Source organism: Jatropha curcas, chromosome 7, assembly GCF_041381405.1.
Source record: "Jatropha curcas cultivar XTBG-Jc1 chromosome 7, XTBG_Jcur_1.0, whole genome shotgun sequence".
Lineage (NCBI taxonomy): Eukaryota > Viridiplantae > Streptophyta > Magnoliopsida > Malpighiales > Euphorbiaceae > Jatropha > Jatropha curcas.
Window position 1 is genome coordinate 29923767 of NC_143157.1, and position 13533 is coordinate 29937299.

Here is a 13533-nt window from a genome sequence, read left to right on the forward strand (position 1 = left end):
ATGGAAGCCTTGAAACCGAAACACGGGGAGCCATCAACCAACCATCTTTTCACTTAGGCAGCTGATCTGATCTGTTCAGTACAATTTCCAAACTTTTTCCACGAACGGTTGGGTTCGAAGCAGATTTGGGCTTCGATGGACCAGTGGAAATACACGGCTTTGTAGTATATTTAAACCCCAAATGGGCCCGAAATCGTATGTATGGGCGATGAGATAAGCACATTGCACCAAAACCAACGATATAAAATGATAGGGATAGTTTGGAGAAGTGTGCTCCTAAGTTTGATAATTAACATTACCTAATATAAGATGCATTCAACTGCCAACTACATGAGAGAAAAGCCAATAAAGTATGGTGCAATAAGTCTTTTCATTTATAAAAAAAAAAAAAGAGAGTTATGGAATTTAAATTCTTTCAATTATAAATATATTTATTAATTTATAAATTAAAGGAAGGACGATTCACTAATAGGTCTCGTTAAGCAAATAAGCACATCAAATGGAGTGCCAAAAGGCTTCTAGCCAAACTGACCAAGGTGCATAATTGCGCGTTGGACGAGTGTCGAGATCAAGAACCAGTCATTAATATATTATGGTCCCACGCCTATGGGTTTAGCGGTGATTGCTCATTAGCTATCTTCCAATGTCGGTGGCTTGGTGACGCCAACACGCTTTTCCGAAATTTGCCAACAGTGCATTGGCGACATTGCCTTCAGTCCCTGAACCGTCGCCTATGCTTTTCTTTTTTTCTTATAACGACACGGCTTTTCTACGGAGCGGTAAAAAAAAATAAAAAATAAAAAAATGAAATGAGTTGAAAACGTACAGCTGACACGTCAAATCGTCAATGTCTAAGACTCCTTTTCTAAGCAAACTAATTAAAAATAAAAATTTTAGATTTAGTTTTCTTCCTGATTCTCTACAGTCCATAGCACAGGAACATAAATCTCCTCCGATTACACACCGTCCGATCAAACATTGGACGGACCATCAACGCTACAACCACCTCTATCCTAGACCCAGAAGATAAGATAACTGGAGCAGCATTTAAATCACGGTTAGTGGAGATCCATCTTTTCCCTTTTTTTTTTTTTTTTTTTTTTTTTTTGGGTTTTTTTAAGAGATCCACTCTCATAAAATTAATTAAACACAGATTTCCAACAAACCGCTCTATTGCAAAACAAAAAAAAAAGCCCGGTAAGCACCACTGGTTCCTACGAAACTATTCCTTTCATTTTCACCTTCTCCGCCATTTCATACTGAAGCAATATATACTCACGGACACCGCAAATCTATAATCCTATACGTACATCGGCACCCGTAGATTTGGAGCAATCTACGGCTCCGTGCCCCTCGTTCTACAGCGAAAACTAGATTTCGTTTAGATCTGGTTTTCGAGCAAGCAAATTTGTATAGTTTCATTAATATGCACATTGATTTCGCTGCCTAAATCTCACTCAATTGTTTCCTTGGTGCTTCAACTGAGCAGCAAAAATGGTGATCTCTAGTCCTATTACCCCTGGACAGGTGCGTTTTTCTTTAGCTAGCATTTACTCTTTTAGATCGTGCTTCGATTTAGAGTTCCAATTGGTAAAATGCGAAGTAACTGTCGATCAGTAGTGCTCACTTTGCTGTTTAATATAATCAGAATAATATGAACTGCCAATGCGTTTTTTTCTTTATTTTTTATAAATTTTTGGATTTGGATGTTTAATTTGCAGGTCTCGTTTTTACTTGGCGTTGTGCCAATAATTGCTGCCTGGATTTATTCAGAGATTTTGGAGTATAAGAAAAATGCTGCTGCAGCCAAAGCGTGAGTTCTACATTTTTGAATGTATTTAACATTACATTCCGATATATATATATATATATATATATATATATATATATAGTTGTAAGCTGAATCGAAGTCGCTCTTATTGCTAGTAGACACTCTGATATTGGTTTGGCTGAAATGGGAAATGATGCTGTTAAAGAAGATGACCGAGCTGTTTTGCTGGAGGGGGGAGGTCTTCAATCAGCTTCTCCTAGAGCTAAGACTTCCCCTGCTTCATCTCCGATTTTCAGGTCTGTGAAGGTGTCAATTCACTTCTTCAAGTTCTCTCTAGTGTCCTTTTACGATTTTGCCTGATCAAATCACGCGGTTGTGACTTGTTTAGGTTCCTTCTGATGGAAGAGCAATTTCTGATTGAGAATCGCTTGACACTCAGAGCTATGTGAGTATATTATACCTGTTGGATTGAGATTCAGAAATGTTTAAGTTTTTGCACTCTATCTATTTCATGTGCATTTCTCTTACTTATCATTTGTTTCCTTTTCTTTTCCGTGCAGATCTGAATTTGGTGCCCTTCTTGGGTACTTTTACCTATGTGATCGTACAGATTTCTTTAACTCATCAACGAAGGTGCTACTTCAAACTTCTTGTTTTGTTTATATTTGGATCCTTATGGTTGTCAGCAAGCCATGCAGCTAAACCGTTTTTCGATAACAAAATACTTATTGAAGTGCGGACTATCAAATGCCTTGTTTACCTCCTGACAATCTATTAAAGTTGGATTTGTGCATGTTATTATATTTCATCCTTATGTTCCATATTAATTTGGAATGGTGTTTTATAGCAGAGAGTTTTTTTTTTTTGCATTAACGGTAAAGTTTGCACCATAGGGAGAGTGAGTTTTTTCTGTTTTATTTTAAGTTTCCGTACTTGTGGCAGTTGCAATAATCTAGAAAAATTTGCTTTCTGATTATGTTATTTTTTTGATTTGGTTTTAACCTCAACCATGGTCTGTCTGTGCAGAGTTTTAATAGGGACCTTTTCTGGTTTCTCTATTCCCTTCTCATCATAGTTTCAGCCATAACTTCTTTCAAGATACATCACGATAGGTCGCCATTCTCAGGAAAACCCATACTCTATTTGAACAGGCATCAAACTGAGGAATGGAAAGGCTGGATGCAGGTGTGTCACTCATTCAAATGACATGTATTAATTTTGAAATGTTCATTATGAAGCATCTGCTTTGATGGATGCAACATTTGGTAATTTTAAGTTACTTGATAGATAATTTTTTGTTATTTTCTTTTGATACCCATTTCAGTATAAATTCTGAACTCTTGCACAATCTTGCACCAAAAAATTGAACCATATACATGATTTCTATTTTTTTTCTGTGTCCTACATTCCTCAAGACCAATACAGGGTGTGGTAATCTTCTAGTGCATACTGTTAATGTCCAAATAACTATGTGCCCCTGCTGCAATCTGTAATCAGTAATCTTACTCATTTTTCTGCCATCTTTCAGGTATTGTTTTTGATGTATCATTACTTTGCTGCAACAGAAATCTATAATGCAATCCGAGTTTTCATTGCCGCGTATGTGTGGATGACTGGGTTTGGGAACTTCTCATATTATTATGTCCGAAAAGATTTCAGTCTTGCTAGGTTTGCGCAGGTATGCTGTCCCCTAAAAGTTTAATGTACATTTTCTATACAATTAAGTTGCTCCTGATTGTAAAAATTTCTTGTGGAGCAGATGATGTGGCGGCTTAATTTCTTGGTGATATTCTGCTGTGTCGTGCTTAACAATAGTTATATGCTGTATTACATTTGCCCTATGCACACTCTTTTCACTCTTATGGTTTATGGAGCACTTGGTATTATGAACAAATACAACGAGAAGGGATCTGTTATAGCTGTAAAAATCATCGCCTGCTTCTTGGTTGTTATCCTAATATGGGAAATTCCTGGAGTGTTTGAATTGGTTTGGAGCCCATTTACTTTCTTTCTTGGTTGGTATCTTGTCAAAGGTTGATTCATCATATGCTAAGGCTTATTGGTTGCACCAAACCTAATCCCTCAAAATATTGCAGGCTACACTGATCCTGCAAAACCAGATCTTCCTCGGTTGCATGAATGGCATTTCCGTTCAGGCCTTGATCGTTATATCTGGATAATTGGAATGATATATGCCTACTATCATCCAACAGTAAGTTCTGAACCATGTGGAATTTATATTAGAACTTCTGGTTCTTGAGTTGCAACTGGATGCAAAATCTCTGTTTGACTCATAGACTGCTTATTTGGCGTTTGTTATCTGTAGGTGGAAAGGTGGATGGAGAAACTGGAGGAAACAGAAGTGAAGCGTAGAATATCAATCAAAACAGCTGTGGCATCGATATCCCTATTGGTATTATAACTTCTCCAGCTGCATCCTTTTTCTTGGTTTTCACTGTTGATGCTGACAACTTTTGTGAAATTCCTAGACGGGTTACCTATGGTTCGAACATATATACAAGATGGACAAGGTTACTTACAACAAGTACCATCCTTATACTTCTTGGATTCCAATAACGTATGTATTGCTTCCTTAAATGTTCTTGTATATTGCCTGCCAATGTTCTTGTATATTGCCTGCCAAGAAACTTTTGCTGATTGCGCGCCTCTTTTCCTTTTTTTTTTTTTTTTTTTTAAATTTTTTATTATTGTTGATCAGTGTTTACATATCCTTGAGAAACGTCTCCCAATACTTCCGCAGCTACACTTTGACCCTTTTTGCGTAAGCATCTCTAAGTTAATTTCTTCTTTTGCTTGAGTTGTCATGTTTGGTAGACACGTTATTTGTGCCTTCTTTTATTCATATTAATCTTTGGTTTTCTAGATGGCTTGGAAAGATTACTCTGGAAACATACATTTCACAATTCCATATCTGGTTAAGGTATACTGAAGTTGACCCATTGTTGCCTGCTTGAGCAGTCTTATACACGCTCATACACATTAATTGGCCATGCAATGATTGTCTGCTTTGTTTAAACTTCTATTAAATTTGCAGATCAAGCATCCCAGATGCTCAACCCAAATTGTTGCTTTCTATAATCCCACAATCAGAATTCCCACTGTTGAACTTTATGCTCACTACTTCCATATATGTCGCAGTATGTATCCAATGTTATAGTATAGTTCCATATCCCGACAGCATGAAAAAACTAATTCACAAATATTTTTCCTTATCTGCAGGTTTCTTACAGACTCTTTGATCTGACCAATACATTAAAAATTGCATTTGTACCCAGTAAAGACGATAAGCGCCTCGCACACAATATGATCACTGCTGCAGTAATTGCAAGCATTCTATACTCGGTGTCTTTTATATTTTTAAAGATCCCTCAGATATTGGTAAGAGTTTCTCCTTTTAATTCTTCGAAATTAAAATCAATCTTAAGTGGCTTTAGCATCCATAAATTTGATTCATTCAATGCCTTTAAATGCCGTTTGCTGATATCCTAAAATTTGCAGGTGTGAGAAAAAGGCTGCAAGCTTCTGTATCAGTTCTCCATGAATACACGAGAAGAATGTAGTTCAACTGCTAGGTCTTTCTTTTTTTGAACAAAAATGCCCGAACTGCAAAATGGATTTATTTCAAGCTCCTTGGTGAAAGAAATGGAGTAGGATATGCTTAGATTTTGTGACACAGTTTGTATAGGAAAAGATCAGTAATTGAGATGACCTCCAAGAGGTATTATTTTTGTAATCTTTGTTTTTCATTTATTTTCTAGCACTATAGTAAAGATGATTACAGGTGAAATATAACATTCATTACTGAAGCGACTTCCATTTGCCTCCCTCAAGTTAGTAGACTTATGGCCATATATAAATCAGGCTGTATTTGGTAGAATAAAATGCATTTTTATTGTATTCGCCATTGGAAAATTTCACGTCATAAAAACACAACTAAAGCACTCTAATGCACTTTCTAAACTTTCATCAAGTCCGTTTCTTTGTATAAAATACCCCTTTTTTCCTTTTTCCGTGTAAAATCATACTCTGCGGCTTTCATCAAGTCTGTTTCTCTGTATAAAATACCGTTTTCCCGTGTAAAATCATACTCTGCTTAAAATCATACTCTGCATATCATTTCCGCACAGCGTAGAGTATCATTTTCCGCAATGTATTTTAAATATCATTTCCTTGACTTTGTTTCCATGCAGCATAGCTGGGAACGACTGCGAAGAAGCTGAAACCATAGCTAAATTTAATTACCAAGCATACTTCGTTTGAGCCATTTTCAACATTCAGACGTTCAAATAAAATAAAATGAAGAAAGTATAATTTGAATAGCATGAAGCATCTCCCTTACAAAGGTTTCTCTTCTACAATCAAGTCCAAAAAGTATGGGTTTGTTTAACCGAACTTCAAAAACAGATGAATACAAGTGATCTTTGTAATTGTTTTGTAATGGCACAAAGCAATTCGGTCGCATTCGAGCTCCAGGATGATGTAGATTAGGGTCTCAACATGGCGCTTTTTCATTCCCGTCCGAGATGTAGCAGATACCTTATCAGAATATATGCACAATATCATATGCAAATCTTTTCATGTCAAGGAAGAATTATAAAGAGAATATATAACTGTCTCAATAAACTGAATTAATGTTTTCGAATCTTTAAAAAATTTGCAAGAAAGATGCTCAAGTGCTGTTAAAGCACCATTGATTTACCAATCAATAGATTAGCAAATGCAATGATTAAGTAATCTATGGGAAAAATCATAAATTTGAATTACGTGATTACGGCTTTAAAGATCATTGCAATTATAGTTTTAAGCAAAGCAGCAATATTCCCAAACAAAGAGAAAAAGGAAGGATACGTCCAGAACAGCACGAATGACTGCATAAACATAAAAAGATACTGTTAGTCAAGTGAAACATGAACAAAAGATATCCAGAACTTGAAGATTATTGAAGCAATTGAACATGTCATTCTTAAAGTGATATCGTTGAATAGCCACATAAATGATCAGAAACAATAGACTTTCCAGAAAGCAACATCTGAAAAATTCAGAAAAAATAAAAAGCTTTCCCTGTGTTAAGAGAAGTCACTAGGTAGGTAATAGTATCAATATGGCTAGCTTATGAAAGCAACAGAGCCTTTTCTAGTGAAATTACTATCAAAGGTGCAAATCAAACCAGACATGTACATGAACAACATGATCCACCGCCATAGCGGAAGAACTTGTGAGTAACATTGCTGTGATTGAAAAACATTCAATTAACTTGATTCAGCACGGATAAACGCACAGAGAAGCACAACTAAACCCCTTCCCGGCAGAAACAATCACACATCACATCATCATGATCAACCATAAGTTCCATGGAAATAATAAGCCACCAAAAAGACTGTACAAACTGATACTATCTATTTCAATATGGTGAAGAATACCAAAAAAGGAAAAAAGCTTTTACTTCACAAACTATAATTACCATAGACAAAATAAAAATGATATCACAGAGAAGGGAACCCCATCCAAAGGGAAATCAGAAAAGCGGAAGAAAGAAGATTAACTGGTAGTCAAAGAGAAACCTACCATAAGCCCTCCAAAAAAGCCATCAAGTACAATCCTGTTCCAAGAGTCAAAGTAAGAATGAACAGAAAACTTTGCTTTGGCTATGAGTCCGACTGAAGTGATTGCCATGATAAGGAAATAAAAGATAAATCCAGTCAAACCCGTGTATCCCAAAATTCCAGCAACCACCCCACCAATGATAGACAAAAATGTTCGGCTGCAAAAGATAAAGCTTATGTTACACTATAAACATGGAACAAAACTGTTAATGGTAGTTTGCAATTTATAGCATGCCATATTGTGCTTATAGTGCCTACTCAAAAACTTACAAATACTTTTAGAACTTCTCAACCTCATGAGTGGTTTGGAATCCAATAACTCATCATTCCCATTCCAAGTCAATTATGAAACACACCCTAAGTTCCAGATTTGAAATGATATCCCATGAAACACTTTTAACCTCTAGACATGTTTCCGTCAGACAGACTGCTTGCAAATTCAAATGGGTGTTAGAACCAAAAAGAAACCCGGCTCTGTGTGTTCCCATATATTCCAATGGCAATGATTGCATCGCCCCTATATGAAGCACCTAGAACAGCCAGCTTATACCCCAATACAATCCTAAAACCCATTCACCAACTAAGATTAAAGCCTTATGTGTGATAAGAAAGACAATCATTCATGCCACAAATTTTCAGCAAATTTATATTCCAGGCAGGTGATTCTTGTCATATTAATATACAATTAAAAAGCAAGTCCAATTAAGCAGTTGAAACAAACCTGTAATATATCACTTTCATGTTACTTTGTAAATTCTCAGCACTGAATGTCTGTAAATCATTAGCTGCTTCACTTGATTTCTTCTCGGATCCACCAGAATCATTATGTCCAGCCATGGCTTCTATTTCAAGTTGATCTAATATCAATGTACAAAATCCAAACACAAATCATATACATGTATAGAAACGAAAAAATTCAGAGACGAATCCAGTAAAGACAAAGGCTTTACAATGGAAACAGATCTGTTAATTAGGATCAATCTAGAAAGAATTCGAATCACCAAAAACAAAAAACATTGAAAGCAGAATTCCAATAGTAACTGCAAAAGTTAAGAAAATAATCCAAGTGATTAAAACAACCAAAGAATAGAATGCGTAGAACACGAACCTTAAATTGTAGATTGTACTAATCAGTAAAACTATCTTTATGTCCCGATTTGCTCTGCAGTTTGTAAACCTACAAAAACCCAGGCTATATCTTTCTAACAATTTTTCGTTTACATCCTCTTAATGTTCAGATTTTATAACTTACCCCTCATACTTTCCAAAACTTAAATCCCAGCCCTTCTTCGAGTTACTAAACGGCGTCGGTTAGACTGCGTTTGTAACTTGTTATTGTTTTCGAAAGATGAATTGGCACAGCAATACATCTTCTTCCAGAGATGAGAGAACACACTTCAAGCAGGCCGAGGTCCCCTTCCTCAAGGCTCAAGGTATGCATTTTCTTGGGTTTAAACGTTTTTTCTTTTGGAAAAATTAACTTTCCTACTCGGGCTTCAGGGTTACTATTTCTTTGATTGGTTAAGTTTTGAGTTTGTAGTTCTAAGTAAAATGTATCTAAAAGAGGGACATTCCTTATTGTTAAAAGTCCGCAAACCTGCTATCCCCTTTGTTTTAAACACAAACCCAATTCTCAATTCGAACAATAAACCCCGAAATGAACAAAACGAAGCCAATCTCAAAGAATATGAGGTTTTAAAGAGGTTAAGAAGTGAATCCAGCATTGTACTGGCCGTAGATTACTTCAAGTCAATTGCCAATTCACAAGCTTTCCAGCACACCCCATTGACATACCAAACTATGATCGAAAAGCTTGGTATTGAAGGTGATGTAGACGGTGTGCAGTACCTTCTACAGCAAATGAAATTAGAAGGTATTTGCTGTAGTGAGGATTTGTTTATCTCTGTGATAAATACTTATCGGCGAGTGGGTCTAGCGGAGCAAGCTTTGAAAACCTTCTATAGAATTGGGGAATTAGGGTGCAAACCGACTGTTAAGATATACAATCATCTTTTGGATGCATTGCTAAGTGAAAATAGGTTTCAAATGATTAATCCTATATATAGCAATATGAAGAGAGATGGGATGGAACCAAATGTTTATACCTATAACATTCTTTTGAAGGCATTGTGCAAGAATAATAGGATTGATGGAGCATGCAAGTTGCTTGTGGAAATGTCGAACAAAGGATGTAATCCAGATGTTGTTAGCTATACAACTGTGATATCCTCTATGTGTAAGCTTGGTAAGGTGGAGGAAGCAAGGAAGCTTGCGATGAGATTTCAACCTAGTGTGCCTATTTACAATGCTTTGATACAAGGATTTTGCAAAGAATACAGAATAAAGGAGGCATTTCAGCTGTTAGGTCAAATGGTGGATAAAGGAATTGAACCTAATGTCATTACATACTCAACGGTAATAAATTTTCTTGCTCATGTGGGAAATGTTGAATCGGCTCTTGCAGTTTGGGCAAAGATGTTTGTGAGGGGTTGTAGCCCTAATATTCACACCTTTACTTCTTTGATAAAGGGCTATTTTCTAGGCGGGAGAGTGTATGAAGCACTTGATATATGGAACCGAATGATTCAAGAAGGATTTGAACCTAATATTGTCGCATATAACACTCTAATACATGGTCTTTGCTCCCACGGGAAAACGAGAGAAGCTTTTTCTGTTTCCTTGAAAATGGAGGGAAATGGCTGCTCTCCAAATGTGACCACTTATAGTGCTCTCATTGATGGATTTGCTGAAGCTGATGACTTTGTTGGTGCATCTGAAACATGGAACAGGATGATGACTAATGGTTGCATTCCGAATGTTGTTGTGTATACTTGCATGGTAGATGTCCTTTGCAGGAATTCTATGTTCAATCAAGCTCAATGTCTTATAGAGAAAATGGTGAATGATAATTGTCCTCCAAATACAATTACATTCAATATATTTATCAAAGGTTTATGTTGCCATGGGAGTGTAGAATGGGCTAAAAAAATGTTAAATCAGATGGGAAAATATGGGTGTTCCCCTAATGTCACAACATATAATGAATTATTGAATGGTCTTTTCAAAGAAAACAGAACAAAAGAAGCCCTTGGACTTATTCGGGAGATAGAAGAGAACGGTATTGAGCCGAATTTGGTGACTTTCAATACCATTTTAAGTGGATTTTGCCATGCTGAAATGTTTGAAGAGGCTTTGAAGCTTCTTGGGAAAATGCTAATAGTAGGTTTGAAGCCTGATGCTATCACATACAACACGCTAATTTATGCCTACTGTAAGCAAGGCAAGGCTAAGACTGCAATCAAGCTTGTAGATAGATTAAGTGCCAGAGGAGAGTGGTACCCAGACATAATTGCATGCACCAGTCTTTTATGGGGAATCTGTAATCAGATTGGGGTAGATGAAGCCATCAGGTATTTTGGTAAGATGCTAGATGAGGGGATCTGTCCCAATGTGGCAACTTGGAATGTGTTAGTCAGGGGCTTGTTTAACAGCTTAGGTCATCTAGGGCCAATTTACATTCTGGATGATATTGTGGCTCATGGTTGATAGCAAAGATGTATGGAAGTTCAACAGACATATATGATTTCTAAACATCAATGAGATGCACAGTATTCAGCATTGGTTGAATGGTCATGAGTTATCTTATTGGATTTTATTAAATTCAATCAATGGTGCTCAAACTGCAGGACACCAAGGATGAGTGCATGCTGTTTTTTCTGTCATCATCATCAGGTAAATGGCTAGGAATTCATTAAGGAATATGTAAAACAGATACTTATGGTTATTGATTGCGATGTTTATTGATCTGATAATGCATTATCTTTTCCTAAAGCAGTTTTTGTGCCTTGTGCAGGATTCTACATAACGTCCATTAGCTGCATTCACAGCAAGGTCAATCAGGACTCTGCTTTCACAACTTTAGAATCAAGTCTCCTTGTGGTCTGGTTAGAGTTGATTTTTCAAATCAACTGAAGGTCATATATTTCTCCTTCATTTATTGATTGTACTCATTTTGAAAGTTGTTCTCTCTAATATTGTACACAACAGTCATGGTAAGTGATCAGTTTGCTTCCAGGATTTGCGTTAGTTCATGGCTTATTGGATATGAAGTCTATGGACACAACAAACCGAACTAGGCACGCATGCATGCGCTTGCGTGCGCATATCATTGGGAAAGAAAAGAAAAATATATAAAATGCATCAAATCCTTAAACGCTAAAATTTATTGTTGTATCCAAAAATCATGAAGTTGAAACACTGAAAACTCTATATTACCCACTATTATTTCTCATATGCCTTAGCATATGTAAGATCTAGTTAAAGTACCATCTAGCAATACGACCATTAGCTCCGTGTGGGAAGAAACCTCCGGGAGCACGTTCATTTCCTCCCCCATACACAATTCTCAGTACCTCCCCAGGTGACCTTGCAAATCCAATTGAATTCTTGTTTCCAGCAAGCACATTGCCTCTAATTTTGTTTTCTGGCTGGAACTCAGGAGCTACAAGTCCTTCGTCTTTAAAACCATTGTGTCCCAGCTTATTTCTTAGATCTGAAATGCGACCTGTGAACTCTGCCACTGTTATATCATATGGATTCACCTTCTCGAATGCCTTCTCATATAGTAATCCTCGGATTACTGCATCTTGACCAGACACCATGGCCAGAAGGCCTGCAACAAGCTAAAATGCAGATACATATACTTTGACAAATCAGCTAACTGAAAATCTGTTAATTAGTTATAGTGTTGGATTTGAGGCATTTAGTTTGTACCTGCTTAGAAGCAGAGCCTTCGATTCTTTGATTTATTCCAATATATCCTGTGAGACTAACATAGGGGATCATGTAGGCTGCAATAAGGCTGTGAGATCCAGAGGAATACGGGTCAAAAGGAGGAGACAGTTCCCTTCCAAGTGCGAAGTCCATAAGTTTTGCAAATGATTCTGCCCTAAGATCCAACAATGGCCTTGGAAATCCCTTAACTGTCTTCTTAATTGCCCTGCATCCAGTAAAACCGAGACAAAGCTAGCAGGTACATTTCAATTTCTTTTAACATTGCATATGAAAACTCTTGAAACAAGAATATATTATTACCTCAAGTGTCCTACTGCTTGCCATCCAAATTGCTCCATAATATCTCTAGTGAAAGGGTCAACATCAGCCTTTTTAGCACCCATGGGTCTTGGACCTCCAGCAGCTAAAGATGGTTCATACCTATCCAAGCCCTGACCTGTTGAGCTATGCAGAAAGAACTCAGCTGTAAGATACTCCAAGTTTAGAGAAAATTCAAGAAGATCGATATCGGATTCTGGGATCGAGCAGGATACATCTGAATCTTGATAATCTATAATAAATGGGTTAAAAGAAGAGATTGGAGTGAGGAGAAGAAGGATTAGAAAAGCGGAAATGGTGATACAAGTTGTAGGAGCCATAGTTAAGTTGTAGTGTTAATCGATGGCTTTCTTTGCCAGTAGTGATGAAAGATCATGCAAGATGGTGGTGTATATATAGTAGCAGTAAGTGGTGATAGATGCCTCAAAATCTGAACTTGACACGTGGAGATTAATTAGAAGTGTTACATATTCAATAGAGAGCAAGGTCAGGCAGGGACATGGCCAATAAGCACTAATCTGTAGGCTACTGTTATGAGGTTATTTTTGGATATTACAAGAAGCTAATTTTTCATTTGTTCTATTAATTAGGATTCGTTGAGAGTTTCAATATAATTTATTTTTAGCAAAAAATTCCTCTATATGCTATAGTAACTGGTTAAAAATAGGTTCTGAAAAAAAGTGATTAAAATTTAGTAAATTATTATGTAATACCTTTATTATAATGTAATTTACTACTTAGAATTTTGATTTTTTAAAAATTAATTCAAACATCCATTTATTATAAATTTCACCATATTCCTTTTGTGGTTATTTCTAGCATGTCCAATCGAGGGGAGTTGTCATTTTTCCCAAATTGAGCAGAACCCCAATGCTTTAACTGAATACTCTCAGCTTGTTTTTTTGGATTTCATTCCATGAAAGATATTAATTTTGAAACTTTGTTTGTTTGACTCTTCATTTTTTAATTAATGATACTATTTCTTTTTATGCATTTATGGGTTTGTTAAGATTGAGCTTTTCTATG

General features: G+C 36.4%; 4 protein-coding genes across 5 annotated transcripts; 2 read left to right on the forward strand and 2 right to left on the reverse strand.

Annotated features, from left to right (window-relative positions):
* The first annotated feature begins 911 nt into the window (after positions 1-911).
* RWA2 (O-acetyltransferase family protein) lies at positions 912-5598 on the forward strand. Of its 2 annotated transcripts, none has more exons than XM_012228732.4 (17): positions 912-1057; positions 1154-1527; positions 1722-1813; positions 1927-2067; positions 2160-2216; positions 2332-2404; positions 2798-2956; positions 3300-3449; positions 3531-3786; positions 3868-3983; positions 4098-4184; positions 4261-4349; positions 4491-4553; positions 4656-4712; positions 4827-4929; positions 5012-5170; positions 5291-5598. In XM_012228732.4, exons 2-17 carry the CDS (start codon positions 1495-1497, stop codon positions 5294-5296), a joined length of 1641 nt encoding a protein of 546 aa, XP_012084122.1. In that variant the 5' UTR covers positions 912-1057; positions 1154-1494; the 3' UTR covers positions 5297-5598. The 2 variants fall into 2 exon arrangements, with proteins under 2 accessions (XP_012084122.1, XP_012084124.1); XM_012228734.4 differs by having other exon boundaries at positions 913-1057; positions 1930-2067.
* Positions 5599-6079: 481 nt separating this feature from the next.
* LOC105643572 (Rab5-interacting family protein) lies at positions 6080-8646 on the reverse strand. The gene is made up of 5 exons (XM_012228731.4): positions 8504-8646; positions 8117-8252; positions 7358-7553; positions 6641-6660; positions 6080-6363 (listed from the first exon to the last, which is right to left on the reverse strand). The coding sequence occupies exons 2-5, from the start codon at positions 8230-8232 to the stop codon at positions 6333-6335; spliced, it is 363 nt and encodes a 120-aa protein (XP_012084121.1). The 5' UTR covers positions 8233-8252; positions 8504-8646; the 3' UTR covers positions 6080-6332.
* A 74-nt stretch (positions 8647-8720) lies between these two features.
* LOC105643575 (Pentatricopeptide repeat (PPR) superfamily protein) lies at positions 8721-13089 on the forward strand. The gene is made up of 2 exons (XM_089723952.1): positions 8721-11127; positions 11249-13089. The coding sequence occupies exon 1, from the start codon at positions 8947-8949 to the stop codon at positions 10939-10941; it is 1995 nt and encodes a 664-aa protein (XP_089580078.1). The 5' UTR covers positions 8721-8946; the 3' UTR covers positions 10942-11127; positions 11249-13089.
* LOC105643574 (desiccation-related protein PCC13-62) lies at positions 11601-12827 on the reverse strand. Its single transcript, XM_012228735.4, has 3 exons — positions 12490-12827; positions 12169-12394; positions 11601-12077 (listed from the first exon to the last, which is right to left on the reverse strand). Exons 1-3 carry the CDS (start codon positions 12825-12827, stop codon positions 11709-11711), a joined length of 933 nt encoding a protein of 310 aa, XP_012084125.1. The 3' UTR covers positions 11601-11708.
* Positions 13090-13533: the final 444 nt, after the last annotated feature.

What these genes read in the sequence shown, in the direction of transcription:
- LOC105643574 (XM_012228735.4), bottom strand. Translation starts at nt 12,827, where the DNA reads ATGGCTCCTACAACTTGTATCACCATTTCCGCTTTTCTAATCCTTCTT. An exon ending in CAAGCAGTAGGACACTTGAG is followed by an intron (nt 12,395 to 12,489) that starts GTAATAATATAT and finishes TACTGGATGCAG; the next exon opens with GGCAATTAAGAAGACAGTTA. An exon ending in AAGGCTCTGCTTCTAAGCAG is followed by an intron (nt 12,078 to 12,168) that starts GTACAAACTAAA and finishes TCTGCATTTTAG; the next exon opens with CTTGTTGCAGGCCTTCTGGC.
- LOC105643572 (XM_012228731.4), bottom strand. Translation starts at nt 8,232, where the DNA reads ATGGCTGGACATAATGATTCTGGTGGATCCGAGAAGAAATCAAGTGAA. An exon ending in ATGAAAGTGATATATTACAG is followed by an intron (nt 7,554 to 8,116) that starts GTTTGTTTCAAC and finishes TATCTTTTGCAG; the next exon opens with CCGAACATTTTTGTCTATCA. An exon ending in GCTTTTTTGGAGGGCTTATG is followed by an intron (nt 6,661 to 7,357) that starts GTAGGTTTCTCT and finishes ATGTTTATGCAG; the next exon opens with TCATTCGTGCTGTTCTGGAC.
- LOC105643575 (XM_089723952.1), top strand. Translation starts at nt 8,947, where the DNA reads ATGTATCTAAAAGAGGGACATTCCTTATTGTTAAAAGTCCGCAAACCT.
- RWA2 (XM_012228732.4), top strand. Translation starts at nt 1,495, where the DNA reads ATGGTGATCTCTAGTCCTATTACCCCTGGACAG. An exon ending in GCTTCATCTCCGATTTTCAG is followed by an intron (nt 2,068 to 2,159) that starts GTCTGTGAAGGT and finishes TGACTTGTTTAG; the next exon opens with GTTCCTTCTGATGGAAGAGC. An exon ending in CGCTTGACACTCAGAGCTAT is followed by an intron (nt 2,217 to 2,331) that starts GTGAGTATATTA and finishes TTTTCCGTGCAG; the next exon opens with ATCTGAATTTGGTGCCCTTC.